General features: G+C 41.2%; 2 protein-coding genes across 2 annotated transcripts in view; both read right to left on the bottom strand.

Moving 5' to 3' along the window:
* The window catches only part of FNDC7 (fibronectin type III domain containing 7), a 31348-nt gene extending 27396 nt beyond the window's left edge, over positions 1-3952 (bottom strand). Inside the window, exons 1-2 of the mRNA XM_077765564.1 lie at positions 3890-3952; positions 3370-3388 (exon numbers count right to left, since the gene is read on the bottom strand). Of these exons, the coding sequence (XP_077621690.1) occupies positions 3370-3388; positions 3890-3952 (82 nt within the window). The remainder of the gene's footprint in view (positions 1-3369; positions 3389-3889) is intronic.
* A 9894-nt stretch (positions 3953-13846) lies between these two features.
* PRPF38B (pre-mRNA processing factor 38B) lies at positions 13847-23234 on the bottom strand. Its single transcript, XM_077765555.1, has 6 exons — positions 22623-23234; positions 19811-19879; positions 19390-19541; positions 19248-19308; positions 16795-17018; positions 13847-16515 (listed from the first exon to the last, which is right to left on the bottom strand). The coding sequence occupies exons 1-6, from the start codon at positions 22902-22904 to the stop codon at positions 15654-15656; spliced, it is 1650 nt and encodes a 549-aa protein (XP_077621681.1). The 5' UTR covers positions 22905-23234; the 3' UTR covers positions 13847-15653.
* Positions 23235-23257: the final 23 nt, after the last annotated feature.

The raw sequence follows: 23257 nt of genomic DNA, 5'->3' as shown, positions 1-23257 counted from the left end.
TCCCTATGTGCACGACACAGACAACTTCTCTTCCTGCACCAACAGCCCAGAGGGGTGGCTTTGGCAGCAACTCAGCAAGAGCCAATCTGCAGGATTGAACAAAGTCTCCACTGTGCACTGGCCAGACATTCCTTGAACATCACCCAGGACTGTCTCTCTTGCCACCGAAAGGGGGGAAACTCTGAAAGTTACATACGCTGGGGGAAAGTCGCAGACCTGCTCATCTTAGCCATTGGCCAGCAGCAGGTGACTCTGCAGGAAGCACCCATGTCCCCTCTCCCCCCATCATGATAGAAAGCCCCAGAAAAGGCACCACTTTCATCCCCCCCACACCAACTTATCCCTTTTCTGCTCTCAGCTATTTGTCCTGTGTTATGTCTTCTTTCCTCCAACTAACTTGGTGGTGTCTCTCAACCCTTTTTTCCTTTGTCCCCATAATTCGTCTGATCTTTTGTGTCAGCCAGTCCTCCTCATTGCAACGGGCTAACTTCCTGGGAAAATGACAACCAAACTAGACATCAACATACAAGGCCTGACAGTGCATTCAGAAGTGGTTTGAGAGGCATCTGAAAAAGGGCCTGACAAAGGGCCTGAGGTCTCCACAGAATTCGCCCCATTGAACTGTGCTGGGAGAGGCACAATTGCTCAGAAGGAGTCATGCAGGAAGCCACTGTCAGCAGGATGAAACCCAGGAGAGCCTGGTGGAAAGAGCACAGGACTGGGATCCAAGAAGTCTGGGTTTGAGCCTGTCTCTGCCATTTATATTTGCATGTGAACACGTACAAGTCATTTAATCTCTTCTGGTCTCAGTTTTCCCCCTCGAGAATGCGGAATATTAATAATTTCTACATTTTAGGATTTACTTTGAAATGTAAAATATCTACATCTTAGGATTATTGTAAGGATTAAGTTAAATACTGTGTGGGAGGGCGCTCTGAAAGGTGAGAAGGGCTAGTGTGTGTGTGTGTGTGTGTGTGTGTNGTGTGTGTGTGTGTGTGTGTGTGTGTGTGTGTGTGTGTGTGTGTGTGTGTATACTAGGACGAGCAAGCTTTGGGTTTGGAAGAGCCGGACCACATGGCACTGCCATGGACAAGTGCTAGACAGTGAAACTCTGGGGAGTCTGGGGTAAGCGCAGGAGAGACAGATTGCCTGTTTTACTGGGTGGCGTCCGACCAGCGGCAGCAGTGAAAGATCGACACCTCTATACTATGCTTCCCTTAAAGAAACGAGAAGCCTGAGTGGGATGTGTAAGGCTCCGTAAACTAGCAGTTCTTCTCTCTTTCTTAGTTCTGTGTTTGGCCCACTTACCACTTTGATGAAAGAGATAACTTTATTCTCTAGATTTGCAGTCAACCACCCTGATCAGTCCAAAGTGAAAGAAACCCTTTGCTTCTCAGTATCTGTGCATTCCATCGACTCTTAGAGATCTAAATTAGCTCATGCAGGGGTGCCTGCATGGCTCCATCAGTTAAGAATCTGACCTCGGCTCAGATCATGATCTTGTAGTTCGTGAGTTCCTGAGTTCGAGCCTTGCATCAGGCTCTGGTGCTGAAACCTTGGAACCTGCTTCAGAGTCTGTGTCTCCCTCTCTCTCTGCCCTTACCCTGCTCACACCATCACTCACTCTCTCTCTCTCTCAAAAATAAATAAACATAAAAAAAATTTTTTTGAATAAAAAAATAGATTAGCTCATGTAGCCCCAGTGGCCAGACACAGATAAAGAGCCTGTTCCAGAACCCAAAGATAATCAGAATACACACACCCAAAATGGACCCTCCTATACAGGAGCAATAAAGCACATCCCATTTATTGAAAAACCAGGATGAATCAATTAATAGCATCATTGGTATCTCAGCCTGCCCCATTCTTTCTCTTAAATACTGTGGATAGCGTTGGACTAAAAAGGGCAACGTTCTGAGGGCTCAGTGTCTCCTTTGACCTTCTAAGACACAGAACTAGATTTTTGTGCTAGATNTAAAAAAAGAATAATGTAAGTGATAAAAATAAAACAGGAGATAATGTTTGAAAGCTTATTGCACATGCATGGATTTTCCAGGTCAGCTGTCTGTAACTATGTCAAATTTTTATTATTTTATTTTTTTAAATTTATGTACTTATTTTGAGAGAGAGAGAGAGAGAGAGAGAGAGAGAGTGCAGGAGGGGCAGAGAGAGAGGGGCAATCCTAAGCAGGCTCTGCATTGTCAGCACAGAGCCGATGCAGGGCTTGAACTCATAAACTATAAGATCATGATCTGAGCAGAAACCAAGAGCTGGATGCTTAACTGACCGAGCCACCCAGGTGCCCCTATTTTATTTTATTTTAAAAATTGAGGCACCTGTCTGGCTCAATTGGTAGAGCATGTGACCCATGATCTCAGGGTTATGAGTTCAAGCCCTGTGTTGGGTGTGGAGATTACTTTAAAATAAAAAAAAAAAAATCCTTGGGGCACATGGATAGCTCAGTCTTTTAAGCGCCCAACTCTTGATTTCTGCTCAGGTCATGATCTTAAGGTTCGTGGGACTGAGCCCTGCGTGGGGCTCTACGTGAGTGTGGAGCCTGCTGGAGATTTCCCCCCACTCTCTCCCTCTGCCCCTCTCTCCTGCTCATGCTCTCTCTCTCTTTCTAAAAGAAAAATTTTTTTAATCTTTTTAAAAATCCGCCCAATTTTTAAATTGCCTTAATTGTACTTCCTTTTCTGTGGTAAACAAAATAATAAATAAAAATTGTTCTCATGTATGTTGAATTGCTACGAGACCTTACTGGTGATATAATCAGTCTTACATGGGTCCTCTAGCTAATTGAAATCTCAATTGAACATAAATTTCCTCTAAAGAAATTATCCTTGGCTTCAATCACTTATTCAGGAAAAATGATGGTAAAATCTTTTTAAAAGAAAGACTTTTTCTAGTTCTAAGTTATCATTTTCTGTATTTTAAGGATGCACTATTACCAGTGTAAAATCTTTTCTTATAAAAGTAGAGAATCCTGAGCTTTTACTCAAAAACATGTCTAGTTTTCCTCTCTAGAGGAAATAAGAATTCAAATAAGAAAAATTATATAAATTGGACTTTTCACTATTGATGGCTAAAACTTTACTTCTTTGACTAGAATGATAATCATTATAATATTTTACTAATTTGAGAAAATCCATGGCTACATACATCTCCGTACTCAATAAGAAGATCTTATAAGGACTTGTAAGTTTGGCCCATGCATTTGTCTTACTAATTACATTCACAATGGGAGCTCTCTGGAGATGTTGAATATATTTCCAATATGGCTTTTCTATTTCAGGGTAACCCCAGAATTAACAGTGGAAATTAAAATCAAATATCGGGAGGGAAGACTTGCGTTTCAAAAAGTTTTACCTGTATTTGCTGAAGCAACCTGAAAAGAAAGGGTACAGGAATTAGAACCGTAAAGAAAAATACCATTTGGGGAAATGTAAAACATAAATCAGAGCAGTAATAAATGTATCACAACAACATTTTAATATATAATGTGAGCAATATTTGAATCCATATAGAGCATTTTGCACAAATCATTTCCCAAACTCAAATCTGCCCCAGAGGAATCCTAAATAGAATTTAGAGGCTGGAAGCAGATCACATTACTATTTCATTTTTCTCCCTGAATCTGCCTATTGAACTAAGTCAGTAGCTGCTGACAGATTTTTCAGAAATCTTTGTTCTTAAGATATAATGATAATCTTGTTTTCTGTCTCTAGTAAATTGCATTAAATTTCAAATGTGCAAGCGTATACAATCTTGGTATGGTCCGAAACCATTTTGCTTTCTATCTCCCCACCCACTAATCTCTCAAAAGAGAGGGGAAAAAACCCTATTTTTTTCCTAAATAGTTGCAGGTAGGTTGGAATGGTGAACTCACCATTTTAAGACAGATAAAGCTGAATCCAATCAAAGGCAAACATTTCTTGGGTCCGCCAGCCATCCTGGTGGACATAGCATTCACATGGCACACAGCAGGGTGATCAGGGTCCTCTTTGATCCCCAGGAGGGCGGCACTGTTGGTGGCTGCGCTGTAGGACAGCAATGTTAGGAGCAGACTCTGAGAAATAGCTCCTCCCCTTTAGTGTGAGCCGGTCTGTAACTGGGGGCACCTGGAGACTGGCAGGGACAGGTATTGCAGAGACTGAAAAAAAAGAAGAGTTGAAGCAAACCACACCAAACGAGCCAAAAAGCTACCGTAATCTGGGTTTCAAGGTATATGTAGAATGCTCTCTTTTTCTTTAAAAGATTTTTAAAAAGATCTTTTTAAAGTAATTTCTACACCCAACGTGGGGCTCAAACTCACAACCCCACGATCAAGGGTTGCATGATCTTCCGACTGAGCCAGCCAGGCGTCCCTAAAAATTTTTATTTTNCGAAAGTCGGACGCTCAACCGACTAAGCCACCCAGGCGCCCCTAAAAATTTTTTTCTAAATGAAATTTTACAAAGGTGTATAGAAAACTGTTATGTAATGGAATGGTCATCTTAAACTGAGGGATCCTGACCAGTTTTATTTATTCTTTTTCACCTTTATTTGTTGTTCTTATTATGGTTACTGCAACGCAAAGTGACCAGTTCTGCTGTGGGGAGCAATTTGCAACAAAGCTTCAATATCCAAGGTGAAAGGTCAGGGGCCAGAGGAATTGGGGAGATTAAATGATACTTCTTTTGTACATTTCTTTGCAACCTCCTGTGAATTTATAATTACTCAAAATGAAACGTTTAAAAAAGAAAAACAAAGGGCACCTGGGTGATTCAGTTTGTTAAGCATCCGGCTCTTGGTCTCCGGCTCAGGTCATGATCTAATGGTTTCATGAGTTTGAGCCCTTGCATTGGGCTCTGCGTTGACAGAGTGGAGCCTGCTTGGGATTCTCTCTCTTTCTCCATCTCTCTGCCCCTCTCCTGCTCACGTGCTGTTTCCGTCTCTCTCAAAATAAATAAATAAACTTAAAAAAGAAAAACAAGCTTTTCCCAAGTGGACTAAGAAGGACTAAGATCAGAGGATACACAATGGAGGGAGGAAATTTCCTTTTCAGAAGGAAATTTACTTGACTGTACTCCTGATCTAAGAAGCAAGTTCAGAAAGAAGAAAAGAATAGTTACCGGGACCCTCTGAAAGAAAGGAACCATTAGAACTAGAAGCCAAGTGTTTCTCTAACTATGTGGCAATTCATATGTTTATAAAGCTACATTTTTATAAAGCTACAAAGTAGCTACAAAATGAGTTCTTGGTTATAATAGCTGACAGAGGTATTTAGCATATTTCTTTTTTTTTATCAATAAGGTTATATCTCAATAAAGTTTTTTTTTTTATTTTTTTATTTCTAGGAGAGAGAGAGAGAGAGAGACAGCATGAGCAGGGGAGGGTCAGAGAGAGAGGGAGATACAGACTCTGAAATAGGCTCCAGGCTCTGAGCTGGCAGTCAGCACAAAGCCCGGCACGGGGCTCGAACCCACGAACCGCGAGATCATGACCTAAGCGAAAGTCGGACGCTTAACCGACTAAGCCACCCAGGCGCCCCGCAATAAAGTTGTTTTTAATAAAACGGTCTAGGGGTGCCTGGGTGACTCAGTCGGTTAAGCGAGTGACTTCGGCTCAGGTCACGTTCTCACCACTCATGGGTTCTGAGTTCGAGCCCCACATTGGGCTTTGCACTAACAGTGGGGAGCCTGCTTCAAATTCTCTGTCTCCCCCTCTCTCTGCCCCTTCCCCGCATGCATTCTCTCTTTCCAAAATAAATACATTAAAAACAAACAAACAAACCGGGTGCCTGGCTGGCTCAGTCGGTTAGGCATCTGGCTTACGTCATGATCTAACGGTTCGTGGGTTCGAGCCTCGAGCCAGGCTCTGTGCTGACAGTTCAGAGCCTGGAGCCCGCTTCAGATTCTGTGTCTCCCTCTCTCTCTGTCCCTCTCCCACTCCTCCTCTGTCTCTCAAAAATAAATAAATGTTAAAACAAAATTTAAAAAAAAAGTCTAACTCTAAATCTCTGAGATCCTTCCCCTAAACCACTCTGCCTTCTACAGGCTGGCTACTTTGAATTCAAGGCATTTTTGTTTGTGCATTCAACAAGTATATATTGAGGACTTACTGTATACCAAAATCTATTCTGGACCCTGGGGATATAAACATAAACAAACCAAAGCCCTATACTCATGGAGCATATACTCTAGCAGGAAAAGACCAAAATTAGCAGCTAAAGAAATAAATGTCTAGTATTTCAGGTGTTGCTCTATGTTATGAAGAAAATAAAGCAGAGCAATAAGAAAGAACATTGAGGGATAGAGTTTACTTACTGTGGACAGGGAAGACTTCTCTGGCAATGAGGAGCTTGAGCAGAGGCCTCAGGGAAGTGAGGATGAGGCCTTTGGAAACCTAGGAGAAGAGTAACCCAGGCAGAGGGCAAAGAAGGGCAACGGCCCTGAGGAGCAGGGGGCTGGGCTAGAGCAAAGCGAGCACTCATCCCTCTGGCTGCAGGGAGTGTGGGTGATCACAGCTCGGGCTCAGTCTCTCAGAATTGCCCTTGGCTAAGGGCTGCCTTGCTCAAAGTCACATCATCTTCTGGAACAGCCACATCCAGTGAACTGGGAGATGAGGGCAGAGAAGTGCCCCTGGCCTGAATTCAGGACAAGTCCGGAGGGGAGATGGGAATGGCGGGCGCACTCCCGCATCCGCCAGGGCTGGGTGCGGGTGAGGTTAGGAAGGCACTCACTACTCACTCTCAGCTTTGCTTGAGCCCAGGGTTCTGAAGGTTTATGGTCAGCAGGAGTTTAAGAGACGCCAGTCAGCATGCTTGTGAATTTTATCCAGTCGTGTCCAGCCACTTGTGCTCAATGACAGAGTGACTGAGCTGAAGGTTGTAATCAACTAGGACTAGGAAACACCCGGACAAGCGTGCTGGAGACAGACTGTAGCAGGGGAAAGCAGGGCGTTTGTGAGGAGGTGATGCATGCTCTCAGACGGTGGTGGATGAGGAAGTGCGGCTGAAGGGGCTGCGGAGGAGAGTGAAGAGCTGGCAGGGACAAGGGTTAGGAGGGCCCCGTGGAGTTGCAGATTTGTTGGCAAGGTTATTAGAGGAAAGCAAGCAGGAAATGGGGGCGTTGGTAGTTGGGCTGTTTGAAAATGGAGGCTGTGGAGAAGTTCCAGTTACTGACAACGGCCGGTTCTTGGATGTAAACATCGGAATTGGCAGCTGAGGTCAGGTGGAGGGAAAAACCACTGGCAGTCAGGAGGTCAAGAAATGGAGAGTCCTGAATGTCAGGAAGATTGTTCAGTGGATACTGGAATCACTAAGAATCATGGCAGGAACAGTGAGGAAAGAGGTACTGAGACACACGTTAGACCCTAAGAGTCAAAATTCTAGGGGAGTATCTCTCAAGGTGTGTGGATGACATGAGTGAGGGACAGTGGATGGTATAATCTGATGACATGAACCTTAGAGAATCTAGGAGGTTCCAAGAGGGAGAAACAGTGTCTGGAGGTACAATGGTTTTATGTTCCCAGCTGGGTTCTGGCTAATGTCAACTTCCTGGTTGTTGTCAAAATGGGTTATGAGCGTTACTGCTGGACAGCACTGGTAAACAATGCCAATAAAGCCATTGTTTTGTAACATAAATGTACTTTTTTTAAATGTGTTTTTATTTATTTCTGAGAGAGAGAGACAGCGTGAGCAGGGGAGGGTCAGAGAGAGAGGGAGACCACAGAATTGGAAACAGGCTCCAGGCTCTGAGCTGGCTGTTAGCACAGAGCCCGACACGGGGTTTGAACCCACGAACCATGAGATCATGACCTGAGCCAAAGTCGGACGCTTAACCGACTGAGCCACCCAGGCGTCCCCATAAATGTACTTTAAGACTTCACATTTCTAAGTTTGCCAGCTGTGTCTGTAATTCTCCTTTCAGGGCCAGAATTCTGCAAAGCAGTAAATGCTGGAGCTTCGGTCCTGAGGAGTATGGAGCTGAGACATCTAGAGGGGAAGTGGCTACAAGAGAGAGTCTGTCTAAACACTCTTAGTGTACTGACTGGGTAATGCTAGGAAAATTGAATTAACCAATGATCCAAAGACTTGGAGAGGAGCTGAAAATAAGAGATAAAGACCAATGTCTGGAGTGAAAGAGAAAATGTTAGCATGCTGCATATCAAAAGACATCAGCTTTCTAGCTCCCAAAACCTGTGTCCATGCCTCCTGACATCCAACCACCTTTGTGAAGCTAATGTTACATATTTTAGGGTTTGTTACTTGGTATATAATTCCAGATATCAAAACTGTAATGTCAGGATCATGCTTTTCTGAGAGTGACAAAAAACATATAAAGTGGCTTAAACAGAAGTTTCATTAAAAAGATTTTTTTTTTAATTTTAGAGAGAGCATGAGTGGGGCAGGGGTAGAGGGAGAGAAAAATCTTTTTTCCCCCTTTTTTTTTAGAGAGAGAGAGAAAGTGTGTAATGTGGGGCTCTTAGGATTTTAAGATCATGATGTGAGTGGAAATCAAGAGCCAGATGTTTAAAGTTTTTATTTACTTATTTATTATTTTTATTTAATGTTTATTTATTTATTTTGAGAGAGAGAGAGAGAGAATGCTCACGAGCAGGAGAGGAGCAGAGAGAGAGAGAGAGAGAGACTCCCAAGCGAGTCCCAGGCTGCTTGTGCAGGGCCCAATGTGGGGCTTGAACCCATGAACCTAGAGATGACTCGAGCCAAAATCAGAAGGATGCTTAACCAACTGAGCCACAAGGTGCCCTGACAGAGGTTTCTTTCTGATACAAAATAGTGGAGGCAGAGTGTCGAAAGGCTGGTGTGGCAATTCTATTTCATGGGAGTCTACAAAGGCCCAGGATCCTTTAGTCTGCCATTCTGAGAATGGAGCTCTCTTTTTCTTGGTCCAAAATAAAGTTCCAGTTATCATATCAAAATTCTAAGCAGCAGAATTCACTAAAGGGGGGGTGGGGGAGGAATTCACTAAAGGGAACTTTATGCCAACAAGCTCTTCAGGAAGGTTCCTGCTGCCATTTACGTCCCATCGGGCAGAAGTTGGTTTTATGGCTATATTAAACTGAAAGGAAAAAAACTATACACAGTCAAAAACTTCCATCGCTATGGAAGAAAGGAAGAATGGATATGAGGCAGTTGGCAGTCTGTCCCACATGAATGTAGACATATAAGTCTAGGGCAGAATTTACAACATTTAACCATAGGATAAAAAGTGAGAGAGGTAAGGAGGAAAACAGGACAGGTGTGACTGCAGCTAATGTTGTCGTTCGGGGCAGAGAGGACAGCAAATTGAGGGAATTTTTTTTTTTTTTTTTTTTTTTACCTGATCTGTAGATGAAGAGGGGACGAGTATGGAGGTGGAGAAAGAGACATAAGAAACTAGTGAGGATCTGAAATAGCCATCATAGGGGAAATTAAAAACTTGTCTCATGATATAGAAGGAACATGGAGTAGGATTAATCGTCCGGGAAAACATTGGACACTGCAAAATTTATAGTGGCCCTAATTCTTACTTCATTTTCCATCGTGCCTACATATCCGCCTTCTGCCCTGGAGCAGACAATTTCTACCCGGGAAAGGCAATTGCACTTATAGCTTCCTTGTTGACTTCTTTGCCAAGTCCAATCAAGAAGATGATATTTTCTTACTGGTGCCGAGCACAGATAAGAATTAAATGTCAAGGAAATGTCAGCCAGACATTCACTGATCAGGGATCTCTGATGATTATAATGAAAGAAACCAGAGCTAAGCTTGTAGGTTCCAAGGCAGAGAAACTCCGGCCATCTTAAGGAAAACAGAAATTGCAAGAATATCCAAAAAAACAAAAGCAAAAACAAAATCGAACTGGAGTCCACAGGAAGCAAGGCAGCTTTAGGGTATTTATTGTGCTGTCTCTTTCGTGTGTGCGTCTACATATGACAAGTACACAGGTCTTATCCATTCTTCTAAGGACTGGACAATTCTTAGTTCTCGGTCAAAATTCTGTAAGGAGTCGGTCTGATTCACTTAGAAACTTCCCAGCAAACTTAATAGGCTGAGCCCCTTCTGCTAGACGACATGAGGGGTTATTAGCCAACCTAACGAATGAAGTGGGCACCCTTATGACTGGTATCTTATTCCATTATATCAGTCAGGGTCCAGTCCAAAAAAGAGACACAGGAATTTGAACTGGGAAAGTGTGATATAGAGAACTAGTACCTAGTAACAGGGGACTAATTACTAAGGGTAAAGAGAACTCATGAATACAGCACTAGTAGGTATAGAAGCAGCCGATGTGTCTGGGGCTGAGGCAAGTGACCCAAGTAAGGAACAAATTTGGAACAGTTTCCCTTGCAAGAATGAGAGTCTGACTTTGTTGGAGAGGGTGCGGCTGTGACCCACTGTTCGATGCTGAAGCCCAGGGCTGCAGAGGAGAGGGTGGCAACATAACCAGTTCAGAAGCCACCCACTGGGCTGCCACTGTTGCCTGCGTAAGACTTGCTGGGAAGCTGGTGGGGGGACCAGTGCACTCGCTGGGAAACGCCCTCCTACGAGGCGCTGCTGGCCCCCACCCGCTGCAGAAGCGAGAGAAAACACACCACAACCAGGATGAGAAGCTTTCCTTCTTCAGCATCCTTCTGGTATCCTCTACTGACAAGTTTAATACTGTGCTAGCGGGCAAAAAGAAATGTCCGGAGCACTCAGCCCCAGTGTCACCAAGCAAGGAGGGATTCAGGAACCGAGAAGAAATAAACTGGTAAGTGGCACTACCGCAAATCCATGCAGTTCCTGCACAAGGCTCAGCATAACTCAACTTCCCAAAACGGAGGTCAGACATCAGAGCATTTCATTCAGGAAGGAATGTTCCCTGAACCTGTATCTGGACTGGCTGATTGAATCCAGCATTTAAGAAATTTTATCTAGGGGACGCCTGTGTGGCTCAGTCTGTTAAGTGTCTGACTTCAGCTCAGGTCATGATCTCTCGGCCTGTGGGTTTGAGAGTCGGGCTCTGTGCTGACAGCTCCGAGCCTGCAGCCTGCTTCAGATTGTGTCTCCCTTTCTCTCTGCCCCTCCCCCGCTCGCTCTGTCTCTCAAAATAAAGACATATTTAAGAAATTTGATTTACTAAGGACACTAGTGACTTCAGAATTTTTTAAAAAATATAATTTATTGTCAAGTTGGCTAACATACAGCATACACAGTGTGCTCTTGGTTTCAGGGGTAGTTTCCTGTGATTCTTCGCTTACACACATCACCCAGTGCTCATCCCAAGTGCCCTCCTCAATGCCCTTCTCACATTTTCCCCTCCCCTCGCTTCAACCCTGTTTATTCTCTGTATTNAGCATACACAGTGTGCTCTTGGTTTCAGGGGTAGTTTCCTGTGATTCTTCGCTTACACACATCACCTGCAGTGCTCATCCCAAGTGCCCTCCTCAATGCCCTTCTCGCATTTTCCCCTCCCCTCACTTCAACCCTGTTTATTCTCTGTATGTAAGAGTTTCTTAGTTTGTTGCCTCCCTCTCTGAAACTATTTTTCCCCTTCCTGTTAAGTTTCTCAAGTTCCACATTTATAGGTGAAACCATTTACCTGTGACTTCAGAATTTCTAAATAGAAGTAAAGTGGGCAAGAGGACTTCTCTTGCATTTGCTCAGCAAGCACGTTTTCTCAGATTGTATATTTGCTGGGGATGTTAGGAGGCCAGAGCTGGTGGAATTTGTGGGGGAGCCACTAAATCCAGGGTCCCAACAGAAATAATTCAGCTTCAGAATGGCTAGAACAAGTACTGACCAAAGAAAGCTAGCTTTAGACTAATGGGAGTTTTGGTATTTGCACATCAGGGAAGCTTAAGTGAAGATTTCCCCGTGAGGGCTTTTCTTTTCCTGGTGCTTGTGATAAAAGAACCTCATGGCTTGTGTATTTTGTGAAATGCTTTAAGGTCAACTGTTCAATCTGAACAAATATAACTCATTTTTGCAACAGGTTGAAAAAACAACTTCCCCTAACCCCAATACATTCTCCCTGTGCAACAGAAATTTGACTATTAATGCTCTGAGAACCCGTGGATTTCAAGTTGGCTCGGAGAGTAACATTTTGTTTTTTTATGCATGTTGTCAGCTTCCAACAGTAACAAATGCCAGTGATCCTAAAATGAAAAATGCCACTTCAATAGTATTCACAAAGTGCTGTTAAGATCTCACACGATGCAGTGAAGGAATTTCATAGACTGAGACTATCAGGAAAAGTGTTTCCTTCTCTATAAAAATATGCTCTCCCTATAACTGGATTAGTTACTCAAGGCTGACTTCATCATTTCCATGATGGAATCAGATTGGTACCAGAACCAATTTAAAGTCCATCAACTGGCCAACAGAATCAGTGAGTCCTGGCCAACGAGTCAGTTGTGTAATCAAGGCTGCACATTGGAATCAGTTGAAAAATTATAAACTGCTGTCTGGGCTCATCCCTGCCCAAATCAAAAACTACTTATTAATTAATTATATGTCCTTATTATAGGACAACTCTTTGGGGAAGTACCATTAGCATTTTTTCCCATCTTACCTTTTAATAAAACCACCCCCAAAGCTATTGCCTTTGGTAAGACTCTCAGGAATTTAAACTTGCTATTCCTTCCCAACTACTGTTCACCTAACCGGTGTTTTTAAAAAGTAAGTAAACAGCAGAAAAGCCCTACGGCAATTTAGTTTTTGTGAAATTACAAGCAAGTTTTAAGAGTACTTTTATTTTTGTAGACATGATTTGTAGCTTTCATTATATGCCTGAAAAGGAGCCCTTAACTTAAAGGTTAAGAACCACTGCCTTGGAGGGCGCAGCACCTAGGTGGCTCAGTTGGTTAAGTGTCTAACTCTTGGTTTTGTTTTGCGATGTGGGTGCAGAATCTGCTTGGGATTCTCTCTGCCCCTCCCCAACGCATGCGACTTCTCTCTCCCAATAAACCAAAAAATCAAAAACCCACAGTGCCTCAGAGGAGCTAAAGCACTAACCCCACCAAACATAAATTGGTCATCAAAAAGAAACTTTTATATTAAAATCTCAAGATTGATAATACACCAGCCCATGTATTTAATTGCAAATGGAACATTAGAAAACAGGTGAAAGATATTAATACACGAAAAGGTAAAATCATTTCAGTAAGCGGAGAACACTGGATGGAGGCTATTTATAATTCCATCAAAAACTTTGCAAGTTTGCTCATGTTGCCAAAAAGAATTCTGAAGGGCACCTGGGTGGTTCAGTCCGTTAAGCATCCAACTTTGGCTCAGGTCATGATCTCACAGCTTGTGGGTTCAATCCCCACATCCGGCTCTGTGCTGACAACTCAGAGCCTGGAGCCTGCTTTGGATTCTGTGACTCCCTCTCTCTGCCCCTCCCCTGCTCACACATGCTCTCTAAAATACAAACAAATATTAAAAAAATAAATATTGAGAGGTCTTTTTCACAGCCACTTGTTTTCCCAGTGTTTCAGGAAGCCACTTTCCAAATCAAATCATTGTATTTGACAAGTTAGTATTAACATGTTCTACTACTTATCAAAGTGTTCAAGAGCAAACCTAACATTAAAAATCATATGAAATAAAATACAGCTTGATAGTACTTTCATCGCTATCTGAAATAAATCCTTTCCACATTTTACCTAAAATACAAGGTTAAACTAATATTTCAGGTGGAACTATATTCAGGAATAGCACCATAACTTAGGTATGCTAAAAATACTCTCAATGTAAATCTCCTTTCATTACATGGAAATACTTTTCTAATTTCTACAGGTCACGTCAATTTACTTGAAGCTCAATTTAAAAGGCATGACTGAATCTTCTCTTATTTAAAAAAAAAAAAACATAGCATTTTTCAGAAAGGAATTCCTTCATTTAATGAGATTTTTCTGGAGTTAGGTAGGTACAGACGTTAAGCCCACATAGGAAGGGACTCTTCCAAATGTACTTGTTTGCCCCATTAACACTTTTGCAAGGTGGCTTCTGAGAGCCCATCAAGCTGGCCAATATAAACAGTGGGATAAAACATGTTAATACAGTACACACTCACTTTTAGTCCTGGCACTGACTGAACAAATCACCTTGCACCTCAATTTCTTGTTCTAAGAAAAACTGGAGAGTTAATCTTATAAAAATTAGTTGAGTCCAAGTTTTAAAGGATTCTAATAAGTGATCCAAGTGCAAAGTATCTCGATAAGCACCTCTGATGTGAAAACTAGGTAATCCTCCTATCCAAAGAACCTAGCGACACAGAGAACATCCAGTGACAAAGGGAACCGCTGTTATTTAGAACCTAGTAAGGGTTACTGACGATCACTTACGTCCAGTTCTAGTCTACATGTTTAAAATTCACTGGTCATTTGGGGCACTGAGATATCCAGCTCTCTACAGAGTGGGACTCTAACACTGTTATCAATTTCCGCAACAAAAATACGTTAAAAAATGTTGACAAATGGGGGAAAGCCAACACCCAGAATAAAGGATTTAATCCAGTATTTATTCCACACTCATGATCGTTCTCTGTAATCAGAATACAAGTCATAAGAACAATCTATCAAATAATCTGCTGATAATCTTAAATAATGCAGCATAGCATTACTTTTAATACCTCTCTGTTCTAGACTAAGTTTAAAAACTCAAACAGCAATCTTCATTATCGATAAAAAAAGTTTTGAATTTTAAAAAAAGGACACTATATCAAGCGATTTCATAATTTAAGTATTTCCCATTTATAAAAATGCTTTGGAAGCTTCGGCTTGAATCTAGTTCTCTACTCATCTGCCCCACCCTCTCCCAATTTCACGTTAGTACAGGGTTGCTGCAAGAATGCTAGGCTTTAGACATTTTTTCCTTTAATATAGTACTTTAAAATCTGATAAATTCAAGAAAAAAAGATTACATGTCATGTATTTTTTCAAATAAAAAAGGAAAGCTAAGTGAATAAACTTTAGGCATACTAACAGTGTCCCTTTGAGGTAGAATGCTAAAAGGACTTTTGATCAAATCACAGCCTAATTGAAACCTCTGCATCAGAAACGAACTTGTCATGAATCTCGCTAAAGTTAACTGTGGAGAATATCAAGTGTAACATATTAACAAGAGCCTTCCAAGATAATATACAGTGGACAAGAATGTTAATCCTACAACTGCTGCCTTCATGTACACTGAAAGCACAAAATTCTCCTATAATAGACATCCAAGATCCATTCTCAAAGTCTTTAGCATTCTATTATGAAAAGCACAGCCATGCTAACTTCAGTACACAAACCATAATCCCACACCTACAAAACAAAAATAGAATTAGTGGCAGTTTATTGCCTTATACAAATTTAACCAACATGGCAACCATGCCAAAGGAATTAAAACATTTTCAGGACATATGTACAGACTGTACATCTCAAAAACAATTAAACAATAAAAATGCAAGAACAATCTGTGCATCATGTATCAAACTCAACATCTGGGTGAAAACATCAATGCAATAAATGGGATTACAAAGGCACTTCCCTACACAAAAGAGGAAATGAAAATGCAGCCTACAGGGAGCTTGAAGAGTGCGTAACTACTGCACAATCTCAACTTGGGAGGAAGAAAAAGAAAGCAGGTTTAATCAAACATTTATAGGATTCAATGTGATCCACTTTTACAAAAAAGAATTTCACACAGTCTCGTCTTTGTTTTTATGTTGTTTTTCTTGGCTCTCCGGTTCTATACTTTGGCTCCTTCGACGATCGTATTTGTCAGACTGGTCCTTACTATCACTGTGATCTCGTCTGTGGGAACGTTCTTTGCTTCTGCTACGCTTTCTAGATTTCTCTTTGCTGGGGCTATGTTCCCGTTTTCTTGACTTTTCAACACTGTCAGTTCTTCCTTGACTGCCACTTCTACTTCGTTTATTTGATTTTTCTTTACTTTCATTTTTATGTTTACTGGATTTCTCTTTGCTCCTGCTTCTGCTTCGTTTGCCTGCATTTCTACTTCTACTCCTACTTCGGTGCTTCCTTTCTCTGCTTCTACTCCTACTGTGTTTTTTCTCCTTTTTGGAATCCTTTTTGTCATCTCTATGCCGCCTATCATCTTTATCTTCTTTGTGTTTCTTCTCTTCTAGCTCACCTCTACTTCTCCTTTCCTTGGACCGTTCTCTTGATCGCTCTCTCTCCTTTTCTCGGTCATTGCCTCTTTCCTTATCATAGTCACGATCTCGTCTTCTCCCTCTCTCATTTTCTTTCTCTCTTTCCCGATCCCTGTCCCTTCGGTCCCCTTTCCTATCCCGACTTCGACTACGACTTCTATGCCTTTCCCTACTCCTGCTACTCCGCCTGCGTTCTAACCCCCGATCGATACTTCGGGATCTTCGCCTTTCTTTCTCCCTTTCTTTGGCTTCACGCTCTAGCCGCTGGCGTTCTTTCTCTCTTTCTAATTCTCGGTCAAAACTAGAAGACCCATGGCCCTCTCGATGATGGCTTCTACTTCTTGATCTTCTTGGGGACCTCCGTGGACTCAGTGATCTCCTTGGAGACCTAATATTTAAGAAAGGAAGGAAAAAAAGTTTTCAATGAATAAAGCATATCCTAAAAATTTACCTTTCATCAGTGTTTATCTATTTAGATCCCCAGACTTATATAAACATGATAGGAACAATTAAAGGCCTTGAAAGGCAGAAAACAACCTTTTGGGGTTAAAAGTGACGAACCTATAAAAAAGAACAGCATAAAAGGAATTTCCTACGAATTTGCCACTGATTTCCAAGGATCTTTGTATAAAGCCTATTTTTAAAGTAATTCTAAGAGTTACATTACCTCGAACGCCTGCGTTCAACATGTCTATCTATTTCCTCAGCACCTTCCTTTCCATCTTTTTTGATTTTTCTAGGCCGAGTTTTAATCTGTTGATCAATATTCTTCTGCACTGGAACCGGAATTCTTGGAAACAGGGTAGAAAACCACTCCAGCTTTGTGAGAAAAGAGCGCAGCATTTCTCCAATGGTCATTACACAGCCTCCACCAGCCTTCACATCTAGGTCCTACAAAAACACAAAGGATACCCTAGCCGTCAAAAAAAAATAATTTCACTATGTATGTGAACACTATAAAAATATTACCATCTTTGGAATCTCAAATACGAAAAAATTCTAACAGAAAAAATTTTAAGTTGTGTACCCTACTAATCTGACAATGAATGATACAGAGAAATATTTGGGCTTAGTGTGTGCATGCAGGTGAGAACAAATCCTGCAGCCTCATGGGCATAAAGAGCACTGAGCTCACTCGGTTAAAAGGAATATTAAACAGCCCCTTAGATTACTCAACTCTGTGGAACAATAAACTTAAAATTAATATTCCACACACCTACTAAGTACGTATTTCTTTCTGTGGACATGTCTGCACACATCATTCCTAGCACTGTAGCCTAACTATGTATGAACTACTTTAGACAATCATGTCTAAAGATTATCTTTTAACAGCTGTAATATAAAATGAAGCCCTAATAAAACTGGAAGCAATAGCAAACCAACTGCCATGAAGCAGTGAGGTTTCTAATTTAAAGTTATGTAGAAAATAAATAAATGAACAAATAATTGGAAACGCATAATCCATGATGACCATTGTCTCTGAAAAGGGTCATTACCGCATGAAGGCCTTCTTGCTATGCCCTCTCACAGCTCAGGACATGTTAGTCAGCTATTGTCAGTCCCAAACCTATAGTGCAAGCACACAAGGAAAGTGAGATTTGTTATCTAAACAGGAAAACAAGAGCTAAAGGTAAAACTGCTTGCACTCACACACATTTAAGTGTTCAGATATACAGTATTTCCAAATATAATCGCTGCAGATATCTAAGGAAGAAAACAATAAGTTAGCTTAAATAGAGATCCTCAAGTTTGTAAATACAATAAAAAACAGATTAAATAGAAGCATTCAGAAATAAACCTGATACAATACCAATCACAAAGAGGGACACACTTTTTAAATATAAAAGGGTGAAGTGCTTTGGCCTGAAAATTTTTATCTAAAAAGAAAAACAATTTTATTTAAAGACTGTGATTTTATCACCTAATACATTTTTTGCTTCTTCAAAAATAGTAACAATTCAGTAAACAGCCTCTGCCAAAAAATGCAGAGAAAAATTCTCCACGTCTATCTACACAGACAAAAAAAAATCTCAAAAGTGAGATTTTTTTTTTTAGGTGTGCACAAAATAATAAAAACATACTAGAAAGATCTCTATTTGAATGACCCTTTAATTCGATAAATTCTTTGAATAAATGTTTTAAATGGGACTACTGAAGCTTAGCACTCAAAGTTTACTTTATGGACCTTAAAATACAAAGTGGTGGGAGCTTATGTATGGACAATACGGGTATGTATTAAGTACCTTATGAGACCTTGGACTTCGCAGTGTAAGCATATTAATATATATACATGATTTAAATCCGACATAATTATGGTTCCCACATAACTTTTACTTTCTGAATATATGTAACAAGTTTAACTTTGTTAAGCTTGAATGGCAAACTAGATTTATAATTAAAAACCAAAAAGGGGTGCCTGGGTGGCTCAGTCAGAAGAGCATGTGATTCTTGATCTCAGGCTCATGAGCTGAAGCCCCACGCTGGGTGTAGAGCTTACTTTAAAAATTTTTTTTAAATTATAAAAACCTAAAGTACACATTTTAAGGAAGGGTTTCTTCCAGCTTTATAAATATGTATAGTATATTAGGAGTCAGAAAGCTGTAATTTAAATATTTTGATCATCTTGAATAAATCATCTAAATTCTCACCCTATTTAAATCCCACTCAGCTCTTCAACTCTGCACCTCTATTGAAGTGGGAGTATTAATATGTGCAAGAAGTTAGAGCACAAAGAAGTGAAAAGTTCCAGAATACAGTGCTATAATTAGTATTGTATTCACATGTCTTAACACCTCAATCTTCAGCATGGCCCACTTAAAAAGTTACTACCAACTGCACAAGTCAAATCAACGCAATATACAAAACGTAATTACAAAGAAAAAATTTTCAATTGTTACCAAAACACATTTAAACAGTTAAGAAATAAGAAAATAAATTTAAGAAACTTAACCTAAGATATAGAAAGTCCACTAAGTCTTAGTAAAAGGACATCAGTTCCAAAAGTATGAGTGAAATGAATTTAACTACAAAAAATTCTGACATTAAGCCTCCAACAAATAAAAGATATTAAAAATATGAGAATAATCAGAAGAAAACGAATTATTACCCTTGCTGACATACCTCTTCATCATCAAGGAAGGATTCAAACCAGTCCCACAGATCTGTAGGGGGCTGTGTGTACCTAGAATTACAAAAGATTGATTAGGCTTACGTGAATTAAAATGACAATATTTAATGGAAATGTAGATAAATGCATGCTCACCTTATATACATAAATCCAAGAGCTCTAATATATGGAGAGTCTGTGTGTGTTATGAGACCCATCACTTGCTTGCGAGTTAACTTCAGGGTAAATAATTTGTATAACAGACAGAAAGCTGTAGAAACTATTCCTCCTGTTCCAACACCTCGAACCTTTAGGAGAAACAGTTAAGATAAAGTAGTACATTAACAGAGATATTTGACACCAATTGATTAATCCCATTAGGTATCAATAACAAGATATTATCCAGAACTGAGAATGGAGCATTAATGAATAGCCACTTTTCTAACCCCATTCACCAGACAGTTGAATTCAGATCTAAACAAAAAACCACACCTTCTAATCTTTGCCAACTGCCACTTGGGTATAAACTTAGTTATCAGACACAGAAAAACTGAAAAATGCACGTACTTCTACTTACCCCTCCGCACATCCCCGTTTGGCCCGCTGTTTTCCTGCTTCCTTTCTCCCACGGCTCAACATGCGTGACCTGAAATAGAAAAGAGGAACACAACAAACATTCATACTTCGAATTTTTTTTAAACCATGATTAAAGTAAACCCAAGTCCATAATAGAGCAGCTTCTTCCAAAAGTTTGGAAGTGGGGTATTTTGACATGATGCATGTATTCTGCTTATATACATTATGTAAACCATCTCTGAAAAACTGCTTAGTTTTTTAAAGAGCACCAATAAAACTGCCAGGGTTTAACAAAACCTCAACAGTTTTATGAGCCGAGATTCCATTAAAATAGCTTTGTAGAGAGCTGATACGCAAGGAGCCAAGAGACTTCTAGTAGTCTCACATACTTGTAAAAAGTATTTGATAATGGATCAACTTTATATCTTACTATGTTGCCTAAAAAAATAAAAACTCTCCTTTTAAACTGGACTTAAGGCTCCAACTTAAATAAAAAGGTTCTAAATAAATAAATGAACAGGATCAATGAAGTTTCAGAACTCATTTCAGAAAAAATTCAACACCCTTAATTTTACGGTGGTTTAAAATTCTACATTATAAAACAAATCACTTGGAAGTACGTATGTTAACACAGTAACAAGTTACTTCTAAAGCAAAATTATGGAACTTTATTCGTACACTTTGTTTTTTAAACCATGAACAGGCATGTTCATTCCTAATTAGAGATGAAATTACAAGGGCCACACCTACACAGATCATTCTTGTTAGTATTTCCAGAAATGAACCAATTCAATTCTCCCCATTATATAAACTGCCAAAAAAAACACCTGAGTGACTAGTCATTCCTTATATTAAGTGTAATCGATACAGTATCATCTTTGTTGAGGTGAGTACCCTATAAAAACCACATACTTTACCTAAGAGTAGCAAAGAACAAATATTAACTCAATAACATATGACTCAAGGTCTTTCGGAAAGAGAAGATCCATATTTAACTTAAAATAAAAACAAAATTAAACCCTGTTCTTTCACTATGCAATTCCAGAACTGTATTTTTACCCATCCATGATTACATTTTATAATCTTTTCAGTGGCTTCAGACAGAAAAGCATGCATTTAGAGCACTATTTTGCTCAGCACTGCTTTACTGCTTCATTTCCTTCCTGCAGTTTGCTGTGTGAAAGATGTTTCGATTCCTTAAAGGCTAGCCAAAGGGGTGGATGCGACACAAAATCCGACTTAAAACTAGAAGCACACATATTTCAATAATTATTTGATCTGGACATCTTAATAACAAAACCTGGGTCTTTAGTTTTATAACTAAATTTAACTGATTTCTAGTACAATCTTAAGTTTTAAAAACACAGTATTTGAAGTTTGAAAACAAGCTTTTCCTCTATCACATTAACACTGGCCTGTATTATGAAACAGAACCTGCCACAAAAAGAGCAGGAACCCAGTTTTCAATTGTTTGAAGTTTACTACACAAAACTAAGAAACAGTCGCCATACTGTATTCATGCTGAAAAAGGCCTTACCTTTTTAAAAGCTAAAAAAAAAAAACACCAAACCCTAGTTTATAGAACTACAATTACTTACAATACTCTTGTAAAAGGATAGCAAAATTTCAGTGTACTTTACATACCCAAAGTTGAACTGTATTCTCAAAATGCGATTTTCTATAAAAAACAACTATTTCAACATCGTTCAATAACCTAATCACTTAAGGGGGAGGGGGGGAGATTGTGGATAAAATATAACCTAAAAGCAAATAAAGAGAATTTCCTTTTCCTAACACCTCTACAGATATGTTCAGATCACAAAAAAATACTTTATGTGGTCTGTCAAGTATTTTAAGAGTCAAATAGACAAAATAGATGGTATTTTATTAGATGCTCTAGCTAAAATATTTAAAGATCATTAATTCTATTAATATTCCTTAAAATATTAACTAACCTTAAGAGGCCTGGAAGATACTTTTAAACTATATAATTTGCAGGGAAGCGGTGGAAACCTATCTAGTTGGTGAAGAGAAGCCCAAAACCAGTGGCCAAAAAAATACCTAAATAGCCGTTCATTTAACCAGGGAAATGCATTTATGGCGATTGAGCATGATTAATAGTGCATACCTCTACCTGCGACCCTGGGCTGCTCCGAGCCTCGCTGCAAGACTGAGTCAATCCTGCTAACGAAACAAGAACTGAGACAAGAGTGCAGTGAGGAGGCGCCAGGTGAGCTCCCCAGCACAGCCAAGCCAGCACCGACCCTGCCGCAGAAGCCCAGGGCCCAGATAATTCTAAATAAGCCCAATGCACAAGTTACTGAGACCACTTACTCCTGACTTCCTGCTGGGAAAATTTCCAGGCCTTCTTCTGTACAGCTCTTGCACTGGCTCCTCTCCACCCTCAACCCTCCCACCCCCAGCCCGCAACACGCACTGACCATTTCCCTGTCTGGATCGGATAGAGAATACCAACAACACGAGGCCAACGCTGTAGTCAATACACACGCCCAGGCCCAGGGTGAGCGGGAGAAGCACCAACAAGTTGGCGCTGAGTAGATCCACGTCAAAAGGAATAAATTTAAAGCTGTAAACTGGAGAGGATTGTTACTGTTTCCTACCCTTCCCCACCCCTCCCANGGGCGGCCCCCACTCCACCCCTCCCTGGCAGACTACTGGCCACCGCTCCCCCTCCCCAACCTTCCCGCACCTACAAAAGCTCAGACCTCAAGGGCTGCCTCCGCCCCTTCCCATACCCTCCTCTGAGCTTAACCCGCCCGCCCCCTGGCCCCCCAGGCCTAGACTCTTCATACCTTAAAGTAGATCTCGTCCACCACCTCGTGGTAGGTCTTGAGCTCGTAGAGCTGCACTTTGAAATAAGGCGACGACAGGATATTGGTCAAGATCATGGGGTTGAGGTTCATAGTCTTCTCGTTGCCCCACAGCGGCAGCACATTCCCCTGCTTGCCCGAGACCGCCGGCTTGGTGGCGCCGCCGCCGCCGCCGCACTGCTGCTGCTGCTGCTGGGCCGCGGCCGCGGCCGCCTGGTGCTGCGGCTGAGAGTTGCCTGTCAGCGCGGGGCTGTTGTTAGCCATGTTGCGGCGGAAGGAAGGAGGGAGGGAGAAGGGAGGGGGAGGGGGCCAAGCTCGATCTCGCTCTTCGGGACAACGGTCCGGGACCCTACTCCATGGAACGCCGTCGGGAGAGGGGACCGCCTCGCTGTCCCCCGGCTGGGTGAGGGAGGGCAACGAGGATGCCGACAAATGGACGCTGGATCGAGAGCGAACGCCGAAACGCGGGCTGCGAGAACTCCCGGGCAGAAGGCGAGCCGGCGGCCACGGAGCGCGATCTCTTCCGCCAACTGCCCCTGGGAACAAGATGGCGGGCCCGGCGGATGTGACGCCTCACGCCCCAGAGTTCCAAGATGAGCCGGGAGCCAATCAGAGAC

The sequence above is a fragment of the Crocuta crocuta genome, unplaced genomic scaffold (genome assembly GCF_008692635.1).
Source record: "Crocuta crocuta isolate KB4526 unplaced genomic scaffold, BGI_CrCroc_1.0 scaffold274, whole genome shotgun sequence".
In the NCBI taxonomy this organism is placed as follows: domain Eukaryota; kingdom Metazoa; phylum Chordata; class Mammalia; order Carnivora; family Hyaenidae; genus Crocuta; species Crocuta crocuta.
This window is presented reverse-complemented; position numbering and strand designations above follow the sequence as displayed.